We start from the raw sequence: 15,809 nt of genomic DNA on the forward strand, positions 1-15,809 counted from the left end.
TTGTTGGGATGACTGTTGGATGAACTAAGCCATCAAAAATGCTGCACTTGCAAATTAACGGCTCATCTCATTTTTTTAATAATTACAAATGCTGAGGAATTTCTCACCTGCGCTGAAGTGCTGTCATCACACCATTGTATGTAAAGCTATTGGACAAAACATATTTTCAAATTCAGTCAAAAATTAATCACACATGACTGCAAATTGACATATAAATATATATACAACATGACAGTTTTAGATGCAATCGTTAATCACAAAAAATAGGCAAGACCAACAGGGCTGTTTGTCATTCCTTTACAATTCTAAGCAATGCAAAGCAATATAATAATCCTTTGATCTGACATACCTCTGCTGTCAACAGCATATTATTCACCAGTTCTGTGTAAGCTTTCATCTCAGCCTTCTGAATTTCATCCAGTCCATCAGTGAGTGAATGACCCTAAGGAGATATGGTATGCAGATGTAAGTGCTTACAGCAAGTCAATTCACAATTAAGTCATAATTGATCATCTTTTAAATGCTCTTATTACCAACTTTATATAAGTCAAAGCAGTTTCAACACCTGTAAATTGTGCTAGATACCATAAAAAGGCACAACAAAAACCTTCTGTTCACAAAACTATTCCTTGAATACATAACACCATTATTAAACTAAAAAGAGTATAAACATGGCAAATTAAAATGGCAAGTTTCCAATTAATTTGAAACTTTTATAGCATAGTTTCATAAAAGCACATAATTTTGAAGAACGACAAATATGAAACACTTAATATTATAATAAATGTAAGCATTCTATCGAATCATAACTCTACAGATATCTGAAACAATACATGCTTTGCAGTTAACAGGTATACTAACAGCTGGAAGTTTTCTTACCTTGGCTTTTGCAAATTGCACAATAGGGCCAAGTTCTGAGACAACATGATTACCCACATGAATAAAAGGTGCTTTGCCTAATAATAAAAAACAAAATCACATGGATTATTACATCAATTTTATAAATGGAAATGCATATGTTTTTCATGAATAATGATAATAAACTAATTCAAAGAGCCAGAATTACACTGTAAGAATGAAAGTAATCAAGCAGACTTAACTTGAATATACATGACAGTTTCTGAAAATGCTACAGAAATTATGCTATATTTAACATGTGCTTTATGTAATGCTTTTGAAAGTATCCAGTCAAGATCACTCAAACAATTCTAATAACAAGAAACATTGTCCTTTCTGTGTCGGTATCCTTCTGCTAGTAACTGAGCTAATGCAAGTTCTAGTGGGAGATTACAGATTCGTTAGAAACGCTTTATTTTTTTTTCCCATTTAGCATGTATCTATAAGTTCCACATCGTAATTTTATAAAGTTTACAATCACATTCATATGTTTAAATATTTACTATTATTGTTAGGAGTCGTCCACATACTTTATTTTCAATTAAACATTAGCAATATTAACACAATAACAAAGAAATGGTGGTGTTTGTGCTATTAAGATTCTAAAAATATGCTCAGAAGACATTATTGCATCTGTTCCTATTTACAAAATTCAGAGCTGGCTAGAAACCTCAAGAGCTTAAAAAATGATCATACACAAATAATACAACAATAAACAAAACTTAAAACATATTATCAAGGTCACTGGTACCATAATAATTTACATCTTCAAGAGGCTGGTCACAGCACACAACTCCAGCCTCTGGGCAACCTCTACTGACTGAAACAAGCCTACATTGAAACAGGTCTACAGTGGACATCATCTCTCTGGCTTTACACTCATCACTGGAGCATCTTGATCAAAAAGACATCTGTATCAGACTGCTATTTATTGACCAACAGCTCTATCCTTAGCACCATAATTCCAAACAAACTCATCTTAAGACTTCTTAGTCCAGGACTCAACACCTCCCTTTGCAACTGGATCCTTGACTTCCTAACCAACAGACCACAATCAGTAAGAAAAGGCAGCGACACCTCCACCACAATTACCCTCAACATTAGTGCCCGACGAGGTTGTGACCTCAGCCCCGTTATACTTCCTGTACACTCACAACTGTGTGGCCGGATTTTAATCCAACTCCACGTACAAGTTTTCAGATGCTACTACTGTAGTGGGCCAAATCTCATATAGAAATGAAAGGGGCTACAGGAAGGACACAGAGCATCTAGCGGCATGGTGACATGACAACAAACTTCCTCTCAATGTTAGCAAAACTAAAGAGCTGGTTGCACCCATCAAGAAAAGGAGCAGAGCACTTGCTTGTGTTTACCTCAATGGTGCCAAGTTCCTAGGAGTGAACATCTTGAATAGCTACATAGACAACATGGCCAAGAAAGCTTGCCAGCACCTCTACTTGCTCAGGATAAAAATTACTTGGCATGCTCCTGGTGACCTTCACCAATTTCATTTGATGCACCATTGCTTTGTATAGCAACTGCTCTGCCTGAGGCCACAAGAAACTACACTGGGTTGTGGAGACAGCTCAGTACATCACAGAAATTAGCCAACCCTCCCCTTGCTGCCTCAGAAAAGCAACCAACATAATCAAAGACCGCACTCATTTCCACTGGTGAAATGAAGTAAAGGCCTGCAAACACTTACCACCAGGCTGAAGAACAGTTAAAAGACTATTGAACAGTGCCCTTGTGTGACAAGGTTGACTCTTAATCTCATAATCTACCTCCTTGCACCTTCCGGTCTGCCTGCATGGCACCTGTAAAACTACTGTTACAACCACTGAGGAGATTAACCTGAAGACCCACCCTCTATAACTCAGAAACAGGTACTCCCCCTCCGTGATCAGATTTCTGAATGGTCCATGAATACTACTCTGTTATTCCTTTTGGTTTGCACTATTTATTTTTGTAATTTACAGTAATTTTGTGTGTTTGTAGTTTACTGTGGCTGAAAAGCAATAAGTTTCACGTCATACAAGAGAGTGATGATAAACCAGATTCCGGTTATTGCTTTTTCCTTGAACTACCTCAATATATTGATATGATGGAATGATCCTTATGGATTGCATGCAAAACAGTGTTATCCACTCTACCTTGGTATATTCAACAACAATAAGCAAATTTATTAAACCAAGTAAATTTTGTTTTCAGCAAAAATTCAATCCTTTCCTTCAGGATACCTTAACAAAAATTAATGTTTTCAATGTATCAACGTTTTAAAGCCATAGTCTATACATGATGCTCAAAAAAATAAAGTTGTGATTGCTATTGTAGGCTTCCCTGTACCTGACACATGCCAGATTCACCCCATAAATCAGTAATTTCATTACTAGAACAGACATGCAAAATAATTAAGAACCATAAAACTATGTCCAATTTCTAACAAAGTTAAACACAACAAGGCTTTGAACAGCAAATATAAGTGGAAAATACTTTTGATCCCTTTAAGTCATGACTATTAGGGTGAGATCCTAAAGAATAAACAGTCTGTGGAGGCTTTTGGCATTGAGATATTTAAACTATATTATGCTGAGGAAAAAAATTCAAACACATTTCAATACCCAAGGACAAGATAACAATGTCTGCAATAGTAAGTTATTATTCTGAAGTGAAAAGGATACCCCAAATACATGATTATCAAACACGGGTGCATGTATTTAGTAAGTACTTTGCATTGGTCTCTTACCAAGGAGATTAAAGGGAAGGTGAATTGCTGAGTGGTTCAGAAAGTTATGATGACTAAACCAATTTATTTCAGATAACTTAATAAAAGTAAAGGAACACAATGTACCAATGACTAATGGAATACATCTTAAGATCCAGAGGAATGTGAGGAAAGGAATAATAAGCCCCTAAATTCAAGGCTCATTTTCCAAAGGTCTTGTGTACTTCAGGCACCATAATGGAATGGACCCTTGAAAAGGGCATATAATAATGATAGCATACTGTTAATTGTGATGTATCATATATTATTTAGATAGTTTGACCTGCATTATTTTTGCCAATAATATATATGGCATTTATTGACGCTTCATTAAAGTCAACAGAGTTTACAATTTTGCTGCAATTATGTCCACTTTCAACATCTTTATGACTTGGACATTAAAAGATTGTGCAAGTTGCTTATCAGTGGGATAACCTATTGCACAAAGAGAAGACTTAAACTGTCATTTCTTGAAAATAGATAACCGGTATGAAGATTAAACTAGTATCTTCAAGTGTCCTTTACCAGTACTCAGGAATTGCAATTTGAAAGTTGCTTGAGGATAGGGCTGAAGCCCACTCAATTTAAGAGATTTCTTGCAGAATGACTACGTTACATGCCCAGACCACATTTCAGGAAATCTGATCACTTGGCTGTTGTTCTCCTACCTGCAAATAGGTAGAAGTTAAAGAGCAAGGCTCCAGAAATTAGGACAACAAAGAGGTGGTCATGAAAGGCAGAAGAGTGCTTCAAGTCGGTAGACAGGGCCATATTCAAGGACATCTGTGGATCTGAAAGAATACACCATGGTTGTCACCAACCTTGTAAAAAATAGTAGTAGACGAGTGTGCCCCCACAAATTCACTCACAGTCTTCCCCAACAAGAAGCCCTGAATGAACCATAAGATCCTCAATTGGCTGAGGGCTAAATCAGAGGCAATCAAGTCAGGTGACCAAGAAAGTTACAAGAGGTTCAGGTATGATGTCTGGAAAGCTATCTCACAGGCAAAGTGGCAATCCTAGGCTAAACTTGAATCAATGAAGGATGCTTGATAGTTGTCCTCAATGCCTTCTATACTCACTTTGACTGTCAAAATATGGAGGAACCATCACAAACTCCCACAGCCCCCGATGATCCTGTGATTTCAGTCTCTGAAGCTGATGTGCCAACATTCTTCAGGAGGGCAAAACTATGAAAAACATCCGGCCCAGACAGGGTACCTGGCCAAGCACTAAAGACCTGTGCTGATCAACTGGCTGGAGTTTTCACTGAGAACTTTAACCTCTCTCTTCGGCAATCTGAGGTACCCACCTGCTTCAAGCAGGCTTCACTTAATTGGTGCCTGAGAAGAACATGGTAATTTGCCTCAATAACTATCATCTAGTAGCACATACTTATATCCACAGTGATGAGGTGTTTTGAGAAGTTCATGGTGAAACACATCATATCCTGCCTGAGAATTGAATTGACTTTATTACTTACATCCTTCATATACATGAGGAGTAAAAATCTTCACGTTACATCTCCGATTAAATGTGCAATGTGTGATTTATAATAAATAGTATGTACAACAGGATAGTCAATATAACATAGAAATACAGCTGGGTCATCATGAGTTAAGCAATCTGATGGGCTGGTGGAAGAAGTTGTCCCGGAGCTTGCTGGTCCTGGTTTTTACGCTGCGGTACCATTTCCAGGATGGTAGCAGCTGGAACAGTTTGTGGTTGAGGTGATTTGGGTCCCCATTGATCCTTCGGGCCCTTTTTACACACCTGTCCTTGTAAATGTCCTGAATAGTGGGAAGATGCGCTGGGCTGTCCGCACACTCTCTGCAGAGTCCCACCCATACCAGGCAGTGAAGCAGCCAGTCAGGATACTCTCAACTGTGCCCCTGTAGAAAGTTCTTAGGATTTCAGGGCCCATAACAACTCCTTCCACCATCTGAGGTGAAAGAGGCACTGTTGTGCCTTTTTCACCACACAGCTGGTATGTATAGACCAGGTGAGATCTTCGGTGATGTTTATGCCGAGGAACTTATAGCTGTTCACCCTCTCGACCCCAGATCCATTCATGTCAATAGGGGCTAGCTTGTCTCCATTGCTCCTCTAGTCCACAACCAGCTCCTTTGTTTTGCGACATTGAGGGACAGGTTGTTTTCTTGACACCACTGGATCAGGGTGGGGACTTCTTCTCAGTAGGCTGCCTCATTATTATTTGAAATTAGGCCAAATCAATGTAGCGTCGTCAGCAAATTTAATTAGCAGATTGGAGCTATGGGTGGCGACGGAGTCATGGGTACAGAGAATAAAGGAGGGGCTTAGTACACAGCTCTGAGGGGCACCTGTGTTGAAGGTCAGAGGGGTAGAGGTGAGGGAGCCCACTCTTGCCACCTGCCAGCAATCTGACAGGAAGTCCAGGATCCAGCTACACAAGGCAGGGTGAAGGCTGAGTCTCTGAGCTTCTTGTTGCACCTGGAGGGAATTATGGTGTTCAATGCTGTAGTCCAAGAACAGCATTCTCACGTAAGCATTTGTCTTCTCCAGATGTGTAAGTACGGTGTAAGAAGTGACTTGGATCTGCTCCAATTTGCCTCGCGATGCATAGAAACATAGAAAATAGGTGCAGGAGTAGGCCATTCGGCCCTTCGAGCCTGCACCGCCACTTATTATGATCATGGCTGATCATCCAACTCAGAACCCTGCACCAGCCTTCCCTCCATACCCCCTGATCCCCCTAGCCACAAGGGCCATATCTAACTCCCTCTTAAATATAGCCAGTGAACTGGCCTCAACTGTTTCCTGTGACAGAGAATTCCACAGATTCACCACTCTCTGTGTGAAGAAGTTTTTCCTAATCTCAGTCCTAAAAGGCTTCCCCCTTATCCTCAAACTGTGACCCCTCGCTCTGGACTTCCCCAACTTCGGGAACAATCTTCCTGCATCTAGCCTGTCCAATCCCTTTAGGATTTTATACGTTTCAATCAGATCCCCCCCTCAATCTTCTAAATTCCAACGAGTACAAGCCTAGTTCATCCAGTCTTTCTTCATATGAAAGTCCTGCCATCCCAGGAATCAATCTGGTGAACCTTCTTTGTACTCCCTCTATGGCAAGGATGTCTTTCCTCAGATTAGGGGACCAAAACTGCACACAATACTCCAGGTGTGGTCTCACCAAGGCCTTGTACAACTGCAGTAGTACCTCCCTGCTCTTGTACTCGAATCCTCTCGCTATAAATGCCAGCATACCATTCGCCTTTTTCACCGCCTGCTGTACCTGCATGCCCACTTTCAATGACTGGTGTATAATGACACCCAGGTCTCGTTGCACCTCCCCTTTTCCTAATCGGCCACCATTCAGATAATAATCTGTTTTCCTATTTTTGCCACCAAAGTGGATAACTTCACATTTATCCACATTAAATTGCATCTGCCATGAATTTGCCCACTCACCCAACCTATCCAAGTCACTCTGCATCCTCTTAGCATCCTCCTCACAGCTAACACTGCCACCCAGCTTCCTGTCATCCGCAAACTTGGAGATGCTACATTTAAAAGGTTTAAGCAAAAGGTTTATGCAAAAAGTTTACAGCAGATGCCATCTCATTGCCTCTTCACTCAACCCTGAAACATCTGGACAGCAAAATACGTACATCAGAATGCTCTTTATCAACTGCAGCTCAACACTCAATACCATCATCCCCTCAAACCTAATCAATAAACTTCAAGACCTTGGTCTCAATACCTCCTTATGCAATTGGATTCTCGATTTCCTCACTTGCAGACCCCATTAGTTTAGATTGGCAACATCTCATCCACAAATTCCATCAGCACAGGTGCCCCACAAAGCTGTGTGTGTGTAGCCTCCTGCTTTACTCACTTTACACTTATGTCAGTGTGGATCAGCATAGTTCCTTTGCCAGATTCATGATTGCCGACGACACCACTGTCACGGGCTGAATCACAAGTGGTGATGAATCAGCAGATAGGAGGGAGATGGAAAATCTCGCTGAGTGGTGCCACAACAAAAAATTCTAACTCTACGTCAGCAAGACAAAGGAACTGATTATTGGGTTCAGGAGGAGGAAACCAGATGTCCATGAACCAGTCCTCATCAGGGGATCAGATATGGAGAGGGTCAGCAACTTTAAATTCCTCAGTGTAAACATTTCAGAGGAGCTACCCTGACCCCAGCATCTAAGTGCAATTCCAAAGAAAGCACAGCAGTGACCCTACTTCCTTATGAGTTTGCCAAGATTTGACGTATCATCTAAAACTTTGACAAATATATACATGTGGTAAAGAGTATATAGACAGCCTGCTATTGAAACACCAATGCCCTTGAACAGAAAGTCCCACAAGAAGTAGTGAATATGGCCTAGTCCATCATGGGTAAAGTCCTCCCCACCATTGAGCGCATCTACATTTGTCGCAGGAAAGCAACATCCATCACCAGGGACCCCTACCACCTAGGTCATACTCTCTTTTCGCTGCTGCCATCAGGAAGGACCAGCAGCCTCAGGACTCACACCACCAGGTTCAGGAACAGTTATTATCCCTCAACCATCAGGCTCTTGAACCAAAGGGGATAACTTCACTTACTCCATCACTGAAGTGTTCCCACAATCCAAGGACTTACATTTAAGGACTCTTCTTCTCAAGTTCTCAATACTTATTATTTATTTTCTTTTTGTATTGACATAGTTTGTTGTCTTTTACACTGGTTGAATGCCCAGTTAGTGTGGTCTTACATTATTATGGTTATTCTATTATGGATTTATTGAGTATGCTTGCTAGAAAATGAATCTCAAGGTTGTAGATGGTGTTATTTGTACTTTGATAATAAATTTACTTTGAACTCGTGACCATATTAAAGATTAGCTTTATTTGTTACATGTACATTGAAGCATACAGTGAAATGCATTGTTTTACATCAAATCAGCAAAGATTGTGCTACACAGCCTACATGTGTTCCAATGCTTCTGCCGCCAGCTCCGGAACCTGGGCCTTAGCACTCAGATCTGCAGCTGGATCTTCAACCTCCTCACAGACAGGACCCAGGCTGTAAAAATAGGGGACAAGCTCTCCTCTACAATCACTCTGAGCACCGGTGCCCCACAAGGCTATGTACTCAGCCCCCTGCTGTACTCACTGTACACCCATGATTGTGTAGCCAAGCTTCCATCAAACTCAATATATAAGTTTGCTGATGACACAACAATTGTAGGCCATATCTCGGGTAATGATGAGTTTGAGTACAGACAGGAAATTAAGAACCTGGTGGCATGGCGTGAAGGCAATAACCTATCCCTCAAAGTCAGCAAGACGAAGGAATTAGTTGTTGACTTCAGAAGGAGTAGCAGACCGCACGACCCAATTTACATCGGTGGTGCACAAGTGGAACAGGTCAAAAGCTTTAAGTTCCTCGGGGTCAATATCACAAATGATCTGACTTGGTCCAACCAAGCTGAGTTCACTGCTGAGAAGGCCCACCAACGCCTTTACTTCCTGAGAAAACTAGAGAAATTTGGCCTGTCCCCTAAAACCCTCACTAATTTTTATAGATGCACCGTAGAAAGCATTCTTCTAGGGTGCATCACAACCTGGTATGGAGGTTGTCCTGTCCAAGACTGAAAGAAGCTACAGAAGATCATGAACACGGCACAGCACATCACACAAACCAATCTTCTGTCTGTGGACTCACGTTACACCGCACGCTGTCGGAGGAGTGCTGCCAGGATAATCAAGGACACGACCCACCCAGCCAACAGACTTTTCGTCCCCCTTCCCTCCGGGAGAAGGTTCAGGAGCTTGAAGCCTCGTACGGCCAGATTTGGGAACAGCTTCTTTCCAACTGTGATAAAGTATAAAGTACTATTTCCTCTAACATGGCACAACTCTGTAACTGTACATTGTTGGAATGTGGGAGAAAACCAGGGCATCCAGAAGAAACCAACGCAGTCATGGAGAGAACATACAAGCTCCTTATAGACAGCAGCAGGAATCACACCCCAATTTTAGAGCCAACGCTGTAAAGCATTGTGCTAACCACTATGCTACCATGCTTAATGATTAGAGCAATTAAAAACAAACTTAAACCTCTAATTTAAGACTGTAATTTTGTTAGCAAGTACTATTCTTACCCCATATCAGTTATGAAAAAATAGTATACGTACAGATAGCTCTAAAACATTGTATGACTTTCAATAAAACATGAAATGTATATATAAAACAGAGCACAGAGGTGCTCCATTTTGGTCCAAACAGCTATTTCTTCTGCACTTGAGTTCCTTAGGAAAAGAAATCAATGCTGCAGATCTTAGAAATATTTTGACACTTTATTTTTTTCTTCCACCTTTCTCCTTTAATCTATCATGGCTAAATCTTCATTATGTGAGTCTCCAGGCAATTATTTTTGAGGTAAAGAGCAGAAATCGTTTCTTCACTGCTAAGAACATATTTGGGCAAGAATGTGGTCTTTTCGCCAAAAAAATTAAATAATGAAATTTGAGGTGACAGCTTTGATTTGCTTCGCTCAAATAGTTGCTGAATATTTTCCATCATTTATTCTGTACTTAAAAAAATCCAATTTCAAAACAGAAACAAAACTACAAATCTCTCAATTATGAATACACAATCAGGCAATAGGAAAAACTGTAATATTTATGGAAGAGATTGACAATTTATGCAAGCACAGAAAACTTATGAGCATTGTGAAGCACTCTCATCATATTTGTGTACTGCTTCTAGGGACGTCACACTTGCATGAAAGTCTGAATACACACATAATAAAGCTGTCAAAACATTCTGTGTGACTCAGAATACATTGCTGGAGGCAATGAAAATCTAGATTTTCATTAGCAGATGCTAATAGACAAAAGTTCCTCAGAAGTATTTCCTGTCAGAATGAAACATCAATAGGTTGGAATATACTCAGCTTGGCACTTCAACATTCTTTTACAGCAGTATTGCTGATTGAGCAGTACTTCTGACATTGCTAACTTACTTTAGCAGTCCATTGCCCAGCTCATCCAAATTAAAATTTATATCCCCTTCAAACCTACTAATTGCCTCATCTCTTATTGTCTGAAAATCCTACCCCAGCTGTTCAACAACTGTAGTAGCCTGCCTCCTACTAACTTTGTTCTTATGTTCCACCTTTTTTCCTCCATTCATCTGTGATAATTATGCCTTCAGTTTTCTATGTCCCAAGAGCAGTGATACCCCTTCTAAACTCTTTGGTGCTCTCTTGCTAAGGCTCTTAAAACACGCCCTCGATCATATATTTGACCTCCGCTCCAATCTACGTGACAAATAAAGCAAATCTTTAAATTTATAGCTGATGAAATATGCAGATTCATAGTTGCTTTATTGTGATTTTATCAGCCACACTGACATTTTGCTGCTATAAAAACTAGCAACTTAAGCGGTATAGGAGTAATGATTATAATATTCATCAGCACAACTTTTGGAACATTGTAGGACAAATTGGTACAGATATTGAAAAGTATTGCAATCTCATTGTTTAGAGACAAAGAACACAAAAATAAAGAAATATTGGTAAATCAACATTTGGGTCTTAGGGTGGAATAACATGTCCAATTCTGGGTACCATACTTCAGAGAAAATTTATTGAAATGGGTAAGGGTGCGATAGGTATTCATTTAACGGCTTATGTTTGCCATAAATCTTGTTTTCCAAATGCAGCATCTGCCACCTGTAAGATGAAACAGCTGGAAGTAAACTTCCAACTGACAGTTTTTTAACCTTCTGAACATAAATTGCAGTCAACCCTCTATTCTTAAAAAGGAAATGGAAAGCAATAGTCAGTTTGAAATTTAAAAAAACTTTCTATAGAACAAGTTTGCAAACAAGCTCTATATTTTGAAGATGCTCTGTCTGTGAGGAGCAGATGTTAGTCACTACACCTGCTTTACAGCTTGAGATGTAGTATAAGACAATGGGTTGTTTAATTCAGGTTGTTTCAAATAGATAAGCTCACTCTTAAATTGCTTGGTTCAAGGAAGCTCGTAGAATAGATAGATAGTATAATTTAGCACAGGGGTCCCCAAACTTTTTTGCACCACGAACCGGTTTAATATCGACAATATTCTTGCAGACCAGCTGATTGGAGGGGGGGGAAGGTGTGTTCAAGTAGGGTTGCCAACTTTCTCACTCCCAAATAAGGGACAAAGGTAGCAGTCAAATACAGGACACTTGTGTTTACCCCAAGAAAGACTACCATGACCATGAAGCCTTGCGTGGGCACCTGTGTGCACATGCATAATGTGCGCATACATGACGTGCGCATGCGTGTACGTGCGATTTTTTCTCTACAAATCAGTTTTGGCTTAATCTTCCCGATTCTGTTAAGTGAAACTACACTGTACATACATTATTTCTACTTAATATCGGCTGTGTATTTATCATATCATCAAAGTTGTTGGTGAACACAGCAAGCCAGGCAGCAACTCTAGGAAGAGGTACAGTCAAAGTTTCGGGCCGAGACCCTTCGTCAACTGTCCCTCTTCCTAAAGATGCTGCCTGGCCTGCTGCATTCACCAGCAACTTTGATGTGTGTTGCTTGAATTTCCAGCATCTGCAGATATCCTCGTGTTTGCATTTATCATATCATTCCTGCTTTTACTATATGTTAGTGTTATTTTAGGTTTTACGTGTTATTTGGTATGATTTGGTAGGTTATTTCAAGTTCAACAGCGCGTGACAGGGAATGAGGAAAGGTGCAGCTGACTCATATCGTTTCATATCGTCAAATCATATTGTTTCCTCACGGCCCGGTAGCATATGCTTTGCAGCCCGGTACCGGTCCACAGCCCGATGGCTGGGGATCACTGATTTAGTATACCAATATGAGGGATGATTGATAAGTTTGTGGCCTAAGGTAGAAGGAGTCAATTTTAGAAAACCTAACACATTTATTTTTCTTACATTTACACACTCAGTCCAGCGGTCGTGAAGCATACGTATCCCTTCTTTGTAGAAGTCAGCGTCTTGGACCTCCAGAAGTGGTCCAAGGCCTAAAGTAGAAGGAGATGAGGAGAAACTTCAAACTTTCTGCATTTACACTCAAAGAGTTGAACTGCACGTGCATGTAACAAGAGCTGTACAACTCATCTCCTTCTACATTAGACCACAAACTTAGACCACCCCTGCTGTGGACCATTTCTACAAAGCAGGGATCCGTATGCTCCATGACCACTGGACTAAGAGTGTACATGTAGGAGGGGACTATGTTGAACAATAAATGTGCTAGGTTTTCTAAAATTGACTCCTTCTACCTTAGGCCACGAACCTATCAATCACCCCTCGTAACTGATGTGTTTTAGTTAGAAAGGTTTATGTACTCAAAGGTTAGCTTTTACAGCATTAATGGTAGCCTGCTGGGGTCTTTGTCCCCAAAAATACTTTTAGAACATTTGTGCTGAAAGGATATCTGAGGAAATATCATATGCTTATGAAGTCATCCAAGTAGGAGAAGATGGGTATAAATGTAGGGCGCAGTTCAGGCTTATTAGGAATAGGGTAAGGAACATCAAGAAACATGAAAGAAACATGGGGTGAATCCATTCTTCTAGCTTCCGTTTCTGCGACAGATGACTTGTTCATTTGCAACTTGTTGGTATGTCTTTTTAGTTTATAGGAATGGTACCTGTGTTTTGGAAATCCTTTGTGTTTTAGAAATGCTTTACACTTAGGGCATGGTTTGTTCTTAGTCTTTTGTGCTTTACAGCTTCTGTTTTAGAAACTGTTTGTGATTTGGAAATGTTTAAGATAGAAATCCACTGAGCCTTAAATGTGTTTTAAGTGTTGTTTGGATTTAAACATGTATCAATGAAAATAAATGAACTGTTATAAACTACTTTGTTAGCTGGAAGTATCTTCTTGGTAGGAAGAGGGGACTCACCACTTGAATAGTGGGTATTGGGAGCTAAACTCACCATGGAGAATAAACAGGGAGTAAACTAGTCTTTGAAGATTGGGTAGTGACAATATACTCTCCCTTTAGTGAGAGTACTTATGGCTATTTATATCTGAAAGGGTTTAAGGTCTTTGAGTTTAGAACATTGCAGTCAGCAAACCCAATGCAATCACAAAGATACAGGGATTTTTATAGTCATTGAAGAGATGAGAAAGCTTTGTTACTCTTAAAACAGAGGAGGTTATGCAGTTTAAGAGTTGCTCAAAAGTATGAGGGACATTTTTGACGGATGGTTTTGGTTTCAGGTGATTTGCAAATTGAAAGCACAGGTAGGGAAAAAGGTATCAAATTTAAAAAGAAGTCATAATAAGTTGGCCAAAAGGGTGTTACAAACATAAACATTGGTAACTTACAAAAGGGGAATCAATGTATACTCAAGAAGAAAAACTTGCAGGTTCTGGGAAAGTGCACAATAATTAATCAGTTAGATATCCTTTTTTAAAATAATTGTTTCAGGTATAGACACAGCATGCATCCATAATGCCATGGATCTCCATTATGCAAGGCACACAGCATTATGGAAAATGATGCAAGAGGGGTAGGAATATTGGTATTCCATAAAGAAGAGTAACAGTAGCCTCCAACTCTGAAGCAAAAGCAGCAAATGCTGGAGCCTCCACCAAAAGTGGAACTTCTCAGTGGCCCAACTTTTTAGTTCTGATCTCCATTCCTGTTCCAATATGCAAGTCTATGGCTTCATTTTGTGCCACAATGAGATCACCCTCAGGGTGGAAGAGCAACATCTTGTATTCTTCTGGGTAGCCTCCAACCCGATGGCATAAATCCTGATTTCTCCCTTCAGTTTAAAAAAAATACCCCTCCCCTCTTCATCTATTCATACTCTCACCTCCTACCTCTTCTCACCTGCCCATCAACTCCCCTAGTGCCAGTCCTCCTTCCCTTTCTCCTATGGTCCACTCTCCTATCCTATTAGATTCCTTCATCTCCACCCATTTACCATTCCCACACAACTGGCTTCACCCATTACCTTCTAGGTATCCTTCATCCCCTCTCTCCTTCCTTTTCAGAAGGAAAAGGGTCTTGAACTGAAGTGACTTTATTACTTACATCATATACATGAGGAGTAAAAATCTTCACATTACATCTCCGTTCAAATATGCAAAGTGCAATTACAGCAATTTATAATAGGTATTATGTACAACAGGATAGTCAATATAACAGAAATACAGCTGGGTCAACATGAGTTAAGCAGTCTGATGGCCTAGTGGAAGAAGCTGTCCCAGAGCTTATTGGTCCAGGTTTTTATGCTGTGGTACCATTTCCCGGATGGTAGCAGCTGGAACAGTTTGTGGTTGGAGTGACTCGGGTCCCCAAAGATCCTTCGGGCCCTTTTTGCACACTTGCCTTTGCAAGTGTCTTGAATAGTGGGAAGTTCTCCGCAGAGATGGTGCTCAGTGTCGGAGGGCTGGTCAGAGGCTCTAAGTTTTCAGACGGACTCAAGAGTCGGCTGTAGTCAGGTGCTTCCAGGGTGCTGCATTGGCAAGTTTGCGGCGCTGGAAGCTCATCGCAAAGAGAGTTTCTCCCTTCTACCATCTGCGTGAGATGGTGGAGAGACTTTTTTTTTTAACCATGCCCATGGTCTGTTCTTTATCAAATTACGGTATTGCTTTGCACTGTTGTAACTATATGTTATAATTATGTGGTTTTTGTCAGGTTTTTTTAGTCTTGGTTTGCCTTGTGTTTCTGTGATATCATTCTGGAGGAACATTGTATCATTTCTTAATGCATGCATTACTAAATGACAATAAAAGAGGACTGCGTGTCCTCATAATCTAAATCTAATCTAAAGTTCACATCTACAGATGCGCTGGGCTGTCCGCACTGCAATCTGCAGAGTCCTGCGTTTGAGATAAGTTCCCATACCAGGCAGTAATGCAGCCAGTCAGGATGCTCTCAATCGTACCCCTATAGAAGGTTCTTAGAATTTGGGGGCCATACCAAACCTCTTCAACCATCTGAGGTGAAAGAGGCGCTGTTGTGCCATTTTCACTACACAGCCGGTATGTACAGACCACGTGAGATCCTCGGTGATGTGTATGCCGAGGAATGTTCACCCTCTCAACCCCATATTTATTGATGTCAATAGGGGCTATTCCATCTCATTCCTCGTAGTCCACAACCAGCTCCTTT

At 40.5% G+C, this 15,809-nt stretch overlaps 1 protein-coding gene across 3 annotated transcripts in view; it reads right to left on the reverse strand.

Annotated features, from left to right (window-relative positions):
- hoxd4a (homeobox D4a) overlaps positions 1-15,809 on the reverse strand; it is a 169,375-nt gene that overhangs the window by 18,991 nt on the left and 134,575 nt on the right. For all 3 annotated transcript variants that reach the window (XM_072261803.1, XM_072261804.1, XM_072261805.1), the window contains 3 exons: positions 880-956; positions 350-442; positions 108-146 (listed from right to left, as the gene is read on the reverse strand). In XM_072261803.1, coding sequence (XP_072117904.1) covers positions 108-146; positions 350-442; positions 880-956 — 209 coding nt within the window. The remainder of the gene's footprint in view (positions 1-107; positions 147-349; positions 443-879; positions 957-15,809) is intronic.

This window comes from Mobula birostris, chromosome 6 (genome assembly GCF_030028105.1).
Source record: "Mobula birostris isolate sMobBir1 chromosome 6, sMobBir1.hap1, whole genome shotgun sequence".
NCBI classification, from domain to species: Eukaryota; Metazoa; Chordata; class Chondrichthyes; order Myliobatiformes; family Myliobatidae; genus Mobula; species Mobula birostris.